General features: G+C 36.0%; 1 protein-coding gene and 1 pseudogene across 1 annotated transcript; one reads left to right on the forward strand and one right to left on the reverse strand.

The window, feature by feature from the left end:
* LOC110301523 (glyceraldehyde-3-phosphate dehydrogenase pseudogene) overlaps positions 1-17,145 on the reverse strand; it is a 318,538-nt pseudogene that overhangs the window by 258,269 nt on the left and 43,124 nt on the right.
* Positions 3,877-5,211, forward strand: LOC110301919 (olfactory receptor 8B8-like). The gene is made up of 2 exons (XM_021172639.2): positions 3,877-3,886; positions 4,265-5,211. The coding sequence occupies exons 1-2, from the start codon at positions 3,877-3,879 to the stop codon at positions 5,209-5,211; spliced, it is 957 nt and encodes a 318-aa protein (XP_021028298.2).

Consider the following 17,145-nt stretch of genomic DNA (forward strand, 5'->3'; position numbering starts at 1 on the left):
TGGATATTAGCCCTCTCTCAGATGCTAAAGAGTTTTTACCAACTGTAGCCAGCAATTGACAGTTTCCTTTGCCTTACAGAAGCTTTTCAATGTTATGATGTCCCATTTGTCTGTTGGTGATCTTAGATCCTGAGCCATTGTTGTGCTGTTCAGGAAATTTTCTCCTGTGCTAATGTGTTCAAGGCTCTTTCTCGCTTTTTCTTTCATTAGATTCCATGTATGTTGTTTTATCTCAAGGTCCTTGGTCCACTTGGAGTTGAGCTTTGTATAAGGAGATAAAAATGCATCAATTTGCATTCTTCTACACTATGTTCACCAGGAGATCCAGCACCATTTTTGAAAACGTTCTCTTTCCCCCACCCCCCACTCGATGGTTTTGGCTTCTTTGTCAAAGATAAAGTGACCATAGGTATGTGGGTTTGTATCCAAGTCTTCAATTCTAATCTATTGATCTACCTGTCTTTCTCTGTAGTAACACCATGCATTTGGTTTTTATCTTTTGTTTGTTTTTGGGTTTTTGTTTGTTTTTGTTTTGTTTTGTTTTATTTTGTTTTGTTTTCTAATCACTATTGTTCTTAAGGAGAGCTTGAGGTCAGGAATGGTGAGTCATCCAGTAATTCTTTTATTGTTGAGAATTGCTTTTGCTATCCTGTTTTTTTTTTTATTCCAAATGAAATTAAGAATTGCTCTTTCTATCTCTGTGAAGAATTGAGTTGGAATTTTGATGGGAATTGCACTGAATCTGTAAATTGCTTTTGGTAAGATGGCTATTTTTTAATATGTTAATCCTGCCAATCCATGGATATTGGAGATCTCTCCATCTTCTGAGGTCTTCTTAAATTTCTTTCTTCAGAGACTTAAAGTTCTTCTTATAGTGATCTTTCTCTTGCTTGGTTAGAGTCACACCAAGATGTTTTATATTATTTGTGACTAGTGTGAAGGGTGTTGTTTCCCTAATTTCTTTCTCAGCCTATTTATCCTTTGTGTAAAGGAAAGTTATTAAATTGAGTTAATTTTATATGGAGTAATTTTGCTGAAGTTATTTATCAGCTGTAAGAGTTCCCTGGTAGAATTTTTGGGGTCACTTAAGTATACTATCCTATCATTCACAAATAGTGATGTCTTGACTTCTTTCTTTCCAATTTATATCGCTTTAACCTCCTTTTGTTGTCTAATTTCTCTAGCTAGAACATCAAGTACTATATTGAATAGATAGTGAGAGAGTGGGCAGCTTTGTCTTGTTCTTGATTGTAGTGAGATTGTTTCAAGTTTCTCTCCACTTAATTTGATGTTAGATATGGTATTACTGTATAGTGCTTTTATTATGCTTAGCTATATACCTTGAATTCCTGATATTTTCAAGACTTTTAACATGAAGTAGTGTTGTATTTTGTTAAAGGCCTTTGAGTTTGTTTCTATAATGGATTACTTTGATGGATTTCCTTATACTGAACCATCCCTGCATGCCTGAGTTGAAGCCTACTTGATCATGGTAAATGATCATTTGTTGTGTTCTTTGATTCAGTTTATGAGAATTTCATTGAGTATTTTTTGCATCAGTGTTCTTAAGGGGAATTGTTCTAAAGTTCTCTTTCTTTGTTGGTCTTTTGTGTGGTTTAGTTATCAGCATAATTGTGGCTTCATAAACTAATTAGGCAGCATTCTTTCTGTTTCTATTTTGTGGAATAGTTTGGGAAGTGTTGGTATTAGGTCTTCTTCAAAGATCTGATAGAATTCTTCACTAAAATCACTTGTCCCTGAGCATTTTTTGTTTGGGGTGATTTTAATGACTACTGCTATTTCCTTAGGGTCTATGGGACTGTTTAGATTCTTTGTCTAATCCCGATTTAACAGTCTAAGCAAACATATAGGATTTTACCTTGTGAAAGAAAATATGGAGAATCCATGTATACATGACGTGCTTTCCTGCTCTTCTATTTAGAGAGTGCCTACATTACCAGAAATAAAATATATTTAAATCCAGAGCACTGGTGATATCCAGGACTACTGGAGAATAACAGAGCAGGAAGGATTGAGTAGGACAGGAGGTAGGATGGTAGAATCAAGAAATGACTATGAGTAGGGATAACTAACATTAAGGATATTTGAAAAATTATGTGTAAGCATAATATTGTACAAACTTTCAAAAATATACTCATGTATAAAAGGGGTTTAAGTGAAGTTATCCTATAATTGTGAGACAGTGTTTCTCCTAGATACTACACACTACCTAATAAAAACAAATATCAGGGCTTTTAGGCTACCTTTTTTGAGTTGTTTGATGTTGTGTTCCATTCCATAGTTCCCTTCCCCCAATATTTCAGACTATTTTCATTGTTCTTGATTATGCCCATAACTTGATTGTGAAATATTATTGGTGAAGATACCATATACTCGAGTCATAATGTGGAGAAATAAATCTTGTATCTGCCTAGAAACATTATTCCTGTTGTCTAGCTTCTATAGTGCTTAATGTCTAAGCATCTCATCACAGTTAATAATCTATTTTACATGGCTGGGAATTCTGAAAGCTACAATAATGGCTGAGCTAGCAGGATATACCTTCTTATGCCATACTGTTACCAGTGTTATTTGGAGTTAACAACCACTTTTTGTTTGTATTTCAGGCTTGCTTCATAGGCAGAAATTAATATAGTTCTTGTAGCCAACACCCTGAGACTAGATAGGTGACAGGCCCTGGAGCAGTACTTAAGACTGTTTTTCAGCTATGGATATAGTATTAAACTGACTAAACTCTTAATAAATTTTCATTATACATTACACCTGTAGATAAGTACACCTCTCTTCTTCATCAGAGATGCTTCCTTTGGCAGGAGATAGTGATTAATACAAACATCCATAATGGAACGAGGCAGTGATTAAGAATCTGGGAGTGTTCAGTCCCAAATAGGATCTCCATCCCTTCACCCAAGTTACAGGGATTATAAGGAAAATATGAATGGACAGATTGTAAGAGACCAAGATGATAAATAAATACACTAAAACAATATTTTCGGGACTCAACAGATTCACTGATCAAATGAACCCACAGTTGTCTCCATAGTATATATAAGACCTATATAAAGTCAAGTAAATCACAGGCATTGAAAGAGGATATGGTCATAAAATTTCACCTCTAGCTGAAAAAGTATTAACAATTGGTAGTTACTGGGAGAAACAGAGTTAATCTCAAAAAATTTGGATGGCCCTTGAGAGGGCACTTAAACTTCCATAGGTATCAGTATACTTATATACATAGTGGCAGTTCTGAATGGAATCAGTGGGTTAAAAAAATGAGAAAAAAATAAAAAAAAGATGAAGGGATAATGGAAAGAGGATGGGGAAGTGATTGTAGGAGAAGCAATATGGTAAATGAATCAAATCACATTGTATATATTTACAAAATTCAAAGAATAAAAATTAAACATAATTTTATATACTCTAATATGGTAATGACATCACTATTGAACTAATCTGTAATATCCATAGAAATAAAGTCTGATTTCTGAGGGTAAAATACTGGGAAACAGAATCCTTCCAATTTTTAATCAGGTCCCTAAGAATACAAACTTGTAAAATTCTCTTGGGTCCCAATCAGCAGACACTTGAGATATCAGTAGATGCTATTTACCAACCTCTGGACTAGAAAAGACATTCCTGGAAAAGCCACCACAAAAATGATAATGTAGAATCATGGCTTTTCTTAATCTGGAGAAATGAGAGGTCTGACTTCACCAGTCCTAAATTAATTTTCCTCATCACCAGAAAGTGAAATGTAGTAACAACAGAAAGAAATGTTTTTTGTTGTTGTTTCTTGTTTTTTTGCCAGTCTAAGAGTAGAGAAAAAAAGGTAGTAAATTCACTTTTGAGGTCCTCATGTACAAAGGTAAGTATTGAAGGTGCACTTGCTTGTCTGTTTGTTTCCCCTGTTAAGAAAATCTGTGTGAGCCTTTGAATTGCTGATGTACCTTGTCCCTTCTTATGAGATTATCACTTGGAAGGTAAATGTCATTGTAGAAGGAGAACAAAGATGCTACAGAAGCAAAAGTAATCATTGGTTCCCTGAATAATATTCTCAAAGAAGTGGTTTGTCTTTATATATTTTGTTTTATACAATAAGCCATTTAGATATTGAAAACCAGTGCCAACAAGGATGGGGTTACTTGTATTCTTCCATGATGGTTCTTTGTGTCATTTTAAGGATGTTGGTGGGAGAGGGCTGGGATTTTATTCTAATGTTACTATTTTTACTATTCTCACTTAGACATGACATTGGGAAGAATGGCCTTCAGCAATGACTCTTCTGTGAAGGAGTTTATCCTGCTGGGCTTAACACAGCAGCCAGAGCTCCAGATGCCTCTCTTTTTCCTCTTCTTGGGAATCTATGTGGTCTCCATGGTGGGGAACCTGGGATTGATTATTCTGATTGTTTTGAATCCTCATCTGCACACCCCCATGTACTATTTTCTCTTCAACCTTTCCTTTATTGATTTCTGCTACTCCACTGTCATAACACCCAAAATGCTGGTGGGTTTTGTGAAGCAAAACATCATCTCTCATGCAGAGTGTATGACTCAGCTCTTTTTCTTCTGCTTCTTTGTTATTGATGAATGCTACATTTTGACAGCAATGGCCTATGACAGATATGCTGCCATCTGTAAGCCACTGCTTTACCAGGTCACCATGTCCCATCAGGTCTGCCTCTTGATGACAGTGGGGATGTATGTGATGGGGCTTGTGGGTGCCATAGCCCACATTGTTTGCATGCTGAGACTCACCTTCTGTGAAGGCCACATCATTAATCATTACATGTGTGACATACCCCCTCTCCTGAAGCTGTCCTGCACAAGCACCTACATCAATGAACTGGTAGTTTTCATTGTTGTGGGTGTCAATGTCATAGTTCCCACATTGACTATTTTTATTTCTTACACCTTGATCCTTTCCAACATCCTCAGCATCCATTCTGCAGAAGGTAGGTCAAAAGCCTTCAGGACCTGTGGCTCCCATTTCATAGCTGTTTCTCTTTTCTATGGAGCTTCAGCATTCATGTATCTTAAACCTTCTAGTGCATCAGTGGATGATGATAAAATATCTACCATATTTTACACCATTGTGGGCCCAATGTTGAATCCTTTTATTTATAGTTTAAGGAATAAGGATGTCCACATTGCACTGAGACAAACTTTGAAGAAAAGAATGCTTATCTAAGAAGAATCTGTGTTTGATATGAGAGGAAACCCTTATGGTATATCAGATTTACAATAATGGAGAGGACTGAATGAATAACTCAGTATGAGAGCATTTGTTTATAAGCATAAGGCCCTGGATTTGAACCAGTTTTGAAAAGCTTCAATGGCAAAAATGAGTAAAAGCACTCCAAATCCAAATAATCCAAATAATGGTCAGAATATTATAGAATCAAAATTATGTAATATTGTGTAAAATTCAGTAAATTATGGATAAAATTTCACCAATTCCTCAGAATGACTTTATTAATCTCATTGATTCACAAGGCTAGACTTAAAATCATTTCTTTTGTCTATCATTGGTGCCCCATGTGGCATAAATTATGTGTGCTAATGTCTCTTTAAGAAAAGTCTCACAAGGCATATTGGTTTATTGTGATATGTAATTGGCAAATAAGGTTTATGTAATTAATTAAACATGTCCCAGATCTGCCTGAAAAGGAAAAAATGCAAATAATGTACAACAATCTTGGAAAATGTTGACAAGAATAATTAGAATGCTATGAGAGTTTCACTGAAGATACATAATTTTATTTTTATGTATTTTATTTTCATGTTTAATTTTGTTTTGAAGCTCAAGCATATTAATAATTATTCAATATGTTGTACATGTTCATCTCATACCTCACCAGGTTCTGTGGGCAATGCTTAGATTTAATAATATTTCAACTTTTCCTAGTCCCTCTTATTTCATATATAGTTATGTAATTTACTTCTTTTACCTTTATTCTGGTGGTAATTTCTAGATGATTTTCAACCCTAATAGTGATGAGAGTTATTTGTATCTGTTGCTACTTTAATGAAATGGGACTGTCAGTAATTTTGATAGCAAAATAATAAGTATTGATATTTTGCTCTATAGGAGTTTTAGAACTGAGAATTCAAACATAGCTTCTTATTGCCAACAATTACTAATGACTGTCTTCATCTTATTATTTTAGTCAAACCAATGTTACTTAAAATAATGTCAGCTACAAAGTAAAAAAAAAGAAATATTCAGAAGTAAAGGCAGTTTCAGATGATTGATCCACTATCCTTTAAGTGAAGAGAGAATAGGTTATTTTGTAATTTTCCAAAATCTTATATTATCTCTTTTCAGTATTGAAAATTTAACAAATACATTTTGCAGTAATCTACCTGTATAGTAAACTGTAGTCTTAAAAATCACAAGAATTTAAGTTGAAAATACTCAATGATATTATACACAGAAATGGTAAAATCATGATATTTTTTTAAATGTACTTTTAAAAATATATTTTAGCTGTGTGTGTGTTTTAGGGTGTTTATTCATTTCTTTAATGCTAAATTTTTTTCATTGAGCTACATCATAAGCACAATGGTAGTATGTTTGATTAGAGTACATCTAGAAATACTATGTTGCACTTCCATAGAGATACTGATTTCAGTAATCTTAGAGAAAAATAGTCTGATTTATTCAGTCAATAACTCTCTGGGAATATTTGTAGATTTCATTTTAAAAGGGTCATTCGTTTCTCCAAAAGATGAAGGTTGGAGGGAAAATGCCCTATTCACTCTTGTCTTTTCTCTATAATCTAAGTTTGGTAAACTGAAATTGATGAGTTTGCTGTGAACAATCGGTTAGGTCATTCAGGATACAGGGAACCTATATTAGGTTTTTCCTTTATGGACCTTAGGGTGGGCATGTGAATATAAGGACCTTCCATGTCTTCATTGCAAAGAATTTGACTAAGCAAGTTTACTAGTTATTGTTAAAGGTATCTTGTTTTTTTCCTCAAATAAATTACATTACCACTATTTATTAGCACTTGGTATTTTCCCTTTTATGATTTTCTTTTCATTATGTCATAAAGTTTCTATATATAATGATGGAGTTTATTTAAAATCAAATATAAACTGAGGGCCTATCTTATTTTAGACAACAAAATATCTAGATTTTGGTTCAATAGTAAAATATATTGTTTAGAAGGCTAATGATACTTATGATCTCATAATGGTACAAACCTGTAAGTTGTTTAAAAAAGAATAGTGTTTGTGTCTGTGAATTTGTATGGAAAAAATGATACAAAATGCCCTGGAGGAATGTAACTACTGAGACTAACTGTCCTATGTTTTTGTGCTGGCTGTTAGGAGGCTCTCTTTCTGAGGAGGTGGCAGATAACTTGGCTGAATACAGCTTGGCCTACAGAATATCTAGGCAGAAAGATAAGCCTAGTAGAATTTTAGAGGCTACAACAATCTTGAAGATGAATAGGAATTGTTTTGGGAAATAGATGAATGGTATGGGAGAAGGCTAAGTCAAAGGATGTTCATATGAGTGTGAAGAATAATTAATATGGAGTTGAACAGAGACATTGCAAGGGAAAATAATGGATGCAAACTAGCACAATAAAACTCTTGGTGATATCAAACAAACAACAGAAAGCCTTTTCTTTCTTCTCTTTTATTCTGAAGTTCAATCTATGCTCATTTATAAATAATCTAGGTCCCATGAACAATTTGTAGTACAATTCATAAAACAAAAAACTTAAAGAAAAACTTTTCTTGTCCAGTAGACAGGATAATGCTTCTTGTCTTACTGTCTAATGATAAACATAGGAGAAAGTGGATCAATGTTTGCTCAGTGTCAGCTGAAACAGCAATAGGTGTTAGTTGGGAATCCCTTGATCTCATTTCTTTGTGTCCTCATTTAGTTGTGTCAAATCTAAACAACAGTGTAATGGGTTTGGGTTTGAGTCTGGATTCTGTAGATTTTGACTCTTGTTTTCTCAGTCTTAGATTATGGACAGCTAATAATAAAACGTTGTGGTACACATGAAATAAATGATGCACATTTAAAACGCTATATACTGTCATATTACAGATACATAAACATGTTCTTTTCTCATATAACTTCTCATGCTCAACATTTCTTTGATACTCAATAGCCTTTCACTGCTGATTTATGTCTTTCTTTGCCTTGAGAAAGATTAAGGTGTGCAGCCCGGGGGTAGGGGTGGGGTGAGCTATGATGATCCTCTTGACTTTATCTTTTGAGTACTGAGATTGTATGCATGCACCACTACTCCATTCTTTACAACATTTGACTGTAAACCTGTAAACTTCAGGTTGATGATGATCTGCTAGTAGTTGCAACATAGCTGCAAGTAGTAGTGTCTGTGTAAGCACATGATTATAGGTATTGGTTTTAGAGTTACTGCAATGGATTTAGGGAAGAATTTCTGTTAATACATACTTTGAATTAATTCAGGAGCATTTACGATCTATAGATATTCATGTAAGATCCATATGTATTGTTAAAAGTTGTAAGATCAATTTGAACTATAATATAGAATGCAAATATAATTTGGCACATATAAAACATAGGAATCAACATATGGAGAAAAAAACAACATTAAAAAATATGGGATGGATCCCCGGGTATGGCAGTCACTAGATGGTTCATCCTTTCATCTCAGCTCCAATCTTTGTCTCTGTAACTCCTTCCATGGGTGTTTTGTTCCCATTTCTAAGAAAGAGCAAAGTGTCCACATTTTCGTCTTTGTTCTTCTTGAGTTTAATGTGTTTTGCAAATTGTATCAAACACTAGCAAGATTTTGCTGAAAGGACCCTGATATAGCTGTCTCTTGTGAGCCTATGCCAGGGCCTTGCAAACACAGAAGTGGATGCTCACAGTCAGCTATTGGATGGATCACAGGGTCCCCGATGGAGGAGCCAGAGAAAGTACCCATGGAGCTAAAGGGGTCTGAAACCCTATAGGTGGAACAGCAACATGAACTAACCAGTATCCCCAGGAGCTCGTGTCTCTAGCTGCATAAGTATCAGAAGTTGACCTAGTCGGCCATCAGTGGAAAGAGAGGCCCATTGGTCTTGCAAACTTTATATGCCTCAGTACAGGGGAATGCCAGGGCCAAGAAGTGGGAGTAGAGGGGGGGAGTGGGGGGAGGGTTTGAGGGACTTTTGGGGGTAGCATTGGAAATGTAAATGAAGAAAATACCTAATTAAAAAAATAAAAAAATGAAAAAATAGTTAAGGGAATATACTTTTTTTTGTACTATTGGGATTGAATGTAGCCTATTCTCATGCTAGACAAGCACCAGGTCTCATGAGTTCATTTTGAACAGATTTTATTGAAGAAATAGTACCATTCTTAAATATTTACTTATTTGCTAATTTAATGAAAATCAATAATACCCAAGAAATCAAGGTAACCAGTAGTCATACATATTAGGTCATTGTGTCTGAGACTCAAGCACAGGCTAATGTATATATTTAAGGACTTCTTTCTGAGGACAGTATAAATTGTTGAGCCATCTGCAAAATAGGATTGTACATGTACATATGATTTAATCCTTTCAATAAAATTCTAAGCAGTTTGTGATTTCATGCATTAGGTTGACAGCTTCTTTTTTGTCTCTTTATGATATGAAACACAATGTTGAGTCTCACATATCATGGTATTTCTGTCGTAGTGCAGGTCCACACTGTCTTCACTTTCTTGCAGAATAGTGGTTAACATGTAGGTATGTTCCTGCAGGAGTTATTGTAGGTGCCCCATTCTCCAGGACAGTGGACTGACAATCACAGTACTGGGCTCTTAAGGATGGTAACCATTTAAGACTCATATAAGTAAATTTGTGATGTTAAGATGGGCCTTAAGCCAAACTTACTAGTGTCCTTATAATAAAATGAGAACAGATATAGATCCAGAATGAGCATACACATAGGAAGAACCAGGTGAGAACGCAGCAAAAGCACAGGCATCTGTAAACCAAATAAAGAAGTCTTAGAAGTAACAGAACCCACAATTAATGATGGACTTTTAGCCTCCAGAGCTACAAGAAAATCATCTCTACTTGTTCAAGCCATCTATAAAGTTGCATTATTTAATGAATTTTTATGTTAGAATTAAGCAATTGATACATTGGTTAAAAATACAATTTTCAAGCTTTATGTGCCCCCTGTTAAAGACAGGACTTTTATGCTATGAATTGCTTCATCATTGCACTATATATAACCATTCCTATTTTTACTTTTGTATTTGAAACAAGTTCTCAAAGTATGCTGACTATAATCACTTTATGGAGTCTGCATAGGTCTTGAACTTAGTATCTACACTTGCTAGTATTATAGGGATGTATCACCAGGCTCAGCTACTTTATGTTCTTAAGAGCCTATACAGAGAAAGCAAACAAATATACATACAAACAAAAGAAACAAGCAAATAAATAAATGAATAAAAATACTGCCAGTTGTGGTGACATGTAATGTAATCCTACAGATTGGCATCTGAGGCATGAAAATCACCAAGTTCAAGGCCTTCCTGACCTGCATAGTGAGTTCCAACTCAGTATTGTTATGTAAGGAGACTGTGTTATCAAAACCATTCATCCAACCAAGCAACCAACCAACCAACCAACCCACCAACCAACCAACCCAACAATAAACCCAACAAACAATTGGTCTTTTTTTTTTTTTCTATAGTCTTATAGCAGTTTAGTAAAGAGGGGTTGTTGAGTTTGTTGTTATTTCAGTGGTCTCCGACCAGAAATGGAACAATTTAGATTATTTATGGTAAAGGGAACCTATATTAAATATTTCCCTCATGGATGTGAGGGCATTTGTGTATAAGTACCTGTTATGTCTCCATTGTGTAGAATATGACTGAGCAAGTTTACTAGTTATCAGTAGAGAAATTTTGTCTTTTACTCAAACAAATCATATAATACTAATTTTTTAGTACTCTTTTCTTTCCCTTTAATAATTTCCACTTTCATTCCAACCCAGAGTAGTACATTAAACGATGTAGTTTACTAGAGGAGTAAATATAAACCGAGCACACATCCCATTGTAGAAATCAAGACTTGTAGACTTCCATCAAACAACAAAAGTACATCCAGTCAGTATGTAGAGAGAGAGTCCAAATTGGAGGTCTTCATTAGTTCCTTCTCTTAGGAGTTTGGAGAATCCCAAGGATGAGTGGTTGGAAAAATTATAGGACTCAGAGGGGTTAGAGGGTGCTGAGAAAACTTGGCCCACTGAATCAACTAAGCAGGAGAAATATGAACTCACAGAAAGAAGTGGTCTTCATGTGATTCCAAGTCGTCTGAATATATGTTGCAGAAGTTAGCTTGGTGTTTTGATGGTTCCCTAACTTTGGGAACAGTCTCTTGACTCTTTTGTCTGCCCTTGGGACTCTTATTTATGTTGATTTGTTTAGCCCAGCTTTGATTGTGAGTTTAAAAAAATTAAAAAACAATATAGCTCTGAAGAAAGGTGAATATGCTTGAGATTTCAAAAGGCTATACACAAGTAAGAGGGTTAAAAATAATTTTTGTGTCTGTGAGTTTGTATTAGGAAATGATATGCAATATCTTGAGCAAATGCAATTTTAATTGCAGACCATTATATTATTATCTTGAGTTGACTGGTAGGAATATCTCTGAGCAGATGGCAGGTGACCTTACTGAGGACAGGGTCCTCCACTGAACATTTAAGCAGAGGGAGGAGGCAAGTTCAGTGTCAGACGCAGGACCAATCTTTTTGATGATTTGGAATGGTTATGGTAAAGAGACGAATGCCATGAAATCAGAAGAAGAAGAAAGAGAAGGAGGAAGAGGAGGAGGACAGTACATATAAGTGTGAACAATTATTAAATGAGGTTGAATTGGGGCTGTGTGAGAGAAAGAATAAATGACAATTTAGCACAATAAAAGCCAAAGTGATATCAACCATACAATTGACTTTCTTTCCTTCTTTCTCCATATTCTGAAGCTCAGAGGATATTCATATATAAGCAGTCTCTAGTGTAATTCATGAACCAAAATTTAAATAATAAATATTTGCATGTCCTTCAGAATGGATGACTTTTTGTCGGTACTGATGCACAGTTGTAAAATTGTTCAGGAATGGCTAGGCATCAATAAATGTTGCAATACAAATTAAGTGGAAATTCTTATCCCTGTGTCATTTCTTCCTCTTTTGTCAATTTTGTCAAGTGGGAAGACCAGGGGAACTGTTTGTGTTTGTGTCTTCATTTTGTAAGTTTTGAGTATTTGTTCTCTTAGTCCTAGATTCTGCATGGCTAATAAAACTGCTGTGTTATACATTAAATAAATAATATACATTTCAAAATACTATGTTCTTATTGAAGGTCAGCTTTCACCTCATAGGGTAAACTTGACACAGAGTGCATATGGTGTTGGTGATTCAGGTTGGTTCTGATAGCAGTTGGTCTCTGCTGGTAGTGGGAAGTGATTGTATAGAGAAAGGGAGGAGGGAAATACTGGTGTTGATGGCATGAGAATTTATCCTCTACTGATAGTGGCAGATGACATGAGAAAAGAAAGAGAATGGGCCTGTGATGCTGCCAAGCAACTTAAGCTACTATTAATAGTATTTAGCAGGAGCTGTCACTGATAGTGGCCAACTATTAGTGTTAAAGAAAAAGGAATAAAAAAATTAAATACAGACCCCTCCACACACACAAACACACACACACACAAACACTCTTAATGACTACCACTATTAGTGGCCAGCAATTAGAGAGAAAAAATGGGAGAAAAAAGGTCAAGCACACACATACTTGAAGCAAAGCCGGCTTCCACAATTAAGCTCCAAAAAGGAAGCTCCAAGAACATAATACACATGCATTCATACATATATACACACGTACATATATGTACATCCTTATGTACATGCATAAATTATACAGTCACACATTCATACACTGGGTTTACTTTCAAATCTCTATCGAGCAAGCTCTACCCATTTTATATACACACATTTATTAGATAGAGCAAGCTTTTGAGCAAGCTCTAACCAATTTACACACATACATATTCAAATTGCTCATGGATAGAGCAAAACTCTAATGAACAAGCTCTAACAATTTTAGTTTTTTTTTCTTAGCCTTTTTATAGCATTTGAAATAAAGTTCATTATTTAAGAGCAAGAATTACTCCCTCTTACTCAAATACTGATAGATAGGGGTGCCTTGCTGCGGAGACTCCAAACATCCACAAGGACCCACACAGGATTCCCCATGGGATCCTAAGACATCTGGTGAGTGGAACACAGAGTCTGCTCCAATCCAATCGCCCAGGACCTGAGAGTGCATTAACTAGGGACGCAGAAAACCCGGCCTGAGCTGGGGCAGAAGTCCCTTCCTGTCCACTCCAGCACCTGGGTGCCTTGCCCACGGAATCTCCGGACACCCGAAAGGACCCACACAGGATTCCCCATGGGATCCTAAGACTTCTGGTGAGTGGAACACAACTTCAGCCAGGAGGCAGGTCCGAACACCAGATATCTGGGCACCTTCCCTGCAAGAAGAGAGCTTGCTTGCAGTGAATACTCTGACCACTGAAACTAAGGAGAGAGCTACCCTAACAGGTCTGCTAATAGAGGCTAACAGAGTCACCTGAGGAACAAGCTCTAACCAGAGACAACTATAACAGCTAGCTTCAGAGATTACCAGATGGCGAAAGGCAAACGTAAGAATCCTACTAACAGAAATCAGGACCACTCACCATCATCAGAAGGCAGCACTCCCACCCCACCTAGTCCTGGGCACCCCAATGCAACCGAAAATCTAGACCCGGATTTAAAAGCATATCTCATGATGATGGTAGAGGACATCAAGAAGGACTTTAATAACTCACTTAAAGAAATACAGGAGAACACTGCTAAAGAGTTACAAGTCTTTAAAGAAAAACAGGAAGACACAACAAAACAGGTAGAAGTCCTTAAAGAGAAACAGGAAAACACATACAAACAGGTGATGGAAACGAACAAAACAATACTAGACCTAAAAAGGGAAGTAGACACAATAAACAAAACCCAAAGTGAGGCAACAATGGAGATAGAAACCCTAGGAAAGAAATCTGGAACCATAGATGCAAGCATCAGCAACAGAATACAAGAGATGGAAGAGAGAATCTCAGGTGCTGAAGATTCCATAGAGAACATCAGCACAACAATCAAAGAAAATACAAAATGCAAAAGGATCCTAACTCAAAACATCCAGGAAATACAGGACAAAATGAGAAGACCAAACCTATGGATAACAGGAGTAGATGAGAATGAAGATTTTCAACTTAAAGGACCAGCAAATATCTTCAACAAAATAATAGAAGAAAACTTCCCAAACCTAAAGAAAGACATGCCCATGATCATACAAGAAGCCTACAGAACTCCAAATAGACTGGACCAGAAAAGAAATTCCACCCGACACATAATAAACAGAACATCAAATGCACTAAAGAAAGATAGAATATTAAAAGCAGTAAGGGAGAAAGGTCAAGTAACATATACAGGCAGGCCTATCAGAATTACACCAGACTTTTCACCAGAGACTATGTAAACAAGAAGAGCCTGGACAGATGTTATACAGACACTAAGAGAACACAAATGCCAGCCCAGGCTACTATACCCAGAAAACTCTCAATTACCATAGATGGAGAATCAAAAGTATTCCAAGGCAAAACCAAATTCATACATTATCTTTCCAGGATCCAGCCCTTCAAAGGATAATAAGAGAAAAAAAACCAATACAAGGACAGAAATCACGACCTAGAAAAAGCAAGAAATTAATCCCTTAACAAACCAAAAAGAAGACTGCCACAAGAACAGAATGCCAACTCTAACAACAAAAATAAAAGGAAGCAACAATTACGTTTCCTTAATATCTCTTAATATCAATGCACTCAATTCCCCAATAAAAAGACATAGACTAACAGACTGGCTACACAAACAGGACCCAACATTCTGCTGCTTACAGGAAACCCATCTCAGGGAAAAAGACAGACACTACCTCAGAGTGAAAGGCTGGAAAACAATTTTCCAAGCAAACAGTCTGAAGAAACAAGCTGGAGTAGCCATTCTAATATCAAATAAAATTGATTCCCAGCCCAAAGTTATCAAAAAAATCAAGGAGGGACACTTCATACTCATCAAAGGTAAAATTCTCCAAGAGGAACTCTCAATTCTGAATATCTATGCTCCAAATACAAGGGCAGCCACATTCATTAAAGACACTTTAGTAAAGCTCAAAGCACACATTGCACCTCACACAATAATAGTGGGAGATTTGAACACAACAATTTCATCAATGGACAGATCATGGAAACAGAAACTAAACAGGGACACAGTGAAACTAACAGAAGTTATGAAACAAATGGACTTAACAGATATCTATAGAATATTTTATCCTAAATCAAAAGGATATACCTTCTTCTCAGGACCTCATGGAACTTCTCCAAAATTGATTATATAATTGGTCAGAAAACTGGGCTCAACAGATACAAAAATATTAAAATTGTCCCATGCATCATATCAGACCACCATGGACTAAGGCTGATCTTCAATAACAACATAAAAAATGGAAAGCCAACATTCACGTGGAAACTGAATAACACTCTTCGCAATGATACCTTGGTCAAGGAAGGAATAAAGAAATAAATGAAAGACTTTTTAGAGTTTAATGAAAATGAAGCCACAACATACCCAAACCTATGGGACACAATGAATGCATTTCTAAGAGGGAAACTCATAGCTCTGAGTGCCTCCAAAAAGAAACTGGAGAGAGCACACACTAGCAGCTTGACAACACATCTAAAAGATCTAGAAAAAAAGGAAGAAAATTCACCCTAGTGGAGTAGACAGCAGGAAATAATCAAACTCAGGGGTGAAATCAACCAAGTGGAAAAAAGAAGAACTATTCAAAGAATTAACCAAACAAGGAGTTGGTTCGTTGAGAAAATCAACAAGATAGATAAACTCTTAGCTAGACTGACTAGACGGCACAGGGACAACATCCTAAGTAACAAAATCAGAAATGAAAAGGGAGACATAACAACAGATCCTGAAGAAATCCAAAACACCATCAGATCCTTCTACAAAAGGCTATACTCAACAAAACTGGAAAACCTAGATGAAATGGACAAATTTCTAGACAAATACCAGGTACCACATTTAAATCAGGATCAATTTAACGATCTCAACAGTCCCATATCCCCTAAAGAAATAGAATCAGTCATTAATAGTCTCCCAGCCAAAAAAAGCCCAGGACCAGATGGATTTAGTGCAGAGTTCTACCAGACCTTCAAAGAAGATCTAATTCCAGTTCTGCACAAACTATTCCACAAAATAGAAGTAGAAGAAACTCTACCCCCTCATTCTATGAAGCCACAATTACTCTGATACCTAAACTACAGAAAGATCCAACAAAGAGAACTTCAGACCAATTTCCCTTATGAATATCAATGCAAAAATACTCAATGAAATACTCGCTAACTGAATCCAAGAACACATTAAAGCAAGCATCCATCCTGACCAAGTAGGTTTTATTCCAGGGATTCAGGGATGGTTTAATATATGGAAATCCATCAGTGTAATCCATTATATAAACAAACTCAAAGACAAAAACCACATGATCATCTCATTAGATGCTGAAAAAGCATTTGACAAAATCCAACACCCATTCATGATAAAAGTCTTGGAAAGATCAGGAATTCAAGGCCCATACCTAAACATGATAAAAGCAATCTACAGCAAACCAGTAGCCAACATCAAAGTAAATGGTGAGAAGCTTGAAGCAATCCCTCTAAAATCAGGGACTAGACAAGGCTGTCCACTTTCTCCATACCTATTCAACATTGTACTTGAAGTCCTAGCCAGAGCAATTCGACAACAAAAGGAGATCAAAGGGATACAAATTGGAAAAGATGAAGTCAAAATATCACTTTTTGCAGATGATATGATAGTATATATAAGTGACCCTAAAAATTCCACCAGAGAACTCCTAAGCCTGATAAACAGCTTCGGTGAAGTAGCTGGATATAAAATTAAGTCAAACAAGTCAATGGCCTTTCTCTACACAAAGAATAAACAGGCTGAGAAAGAAATTAGGGAAACA

This window comes from Mus caroli, unplaced genomic scaffold (assembly GCF_978045245.1).
Source record: "Mus caroli unplaced genomic scaffold, Mus_caroli_1 scaffold_11, whole genome shotgun sequence".
Classification (NCBI taxonomy): domain Eukaryota; kingdom Metazoa; phylum Chordata; class Mammalia; order Rodentia; family Muridae; genus Mus; species Mus caroli.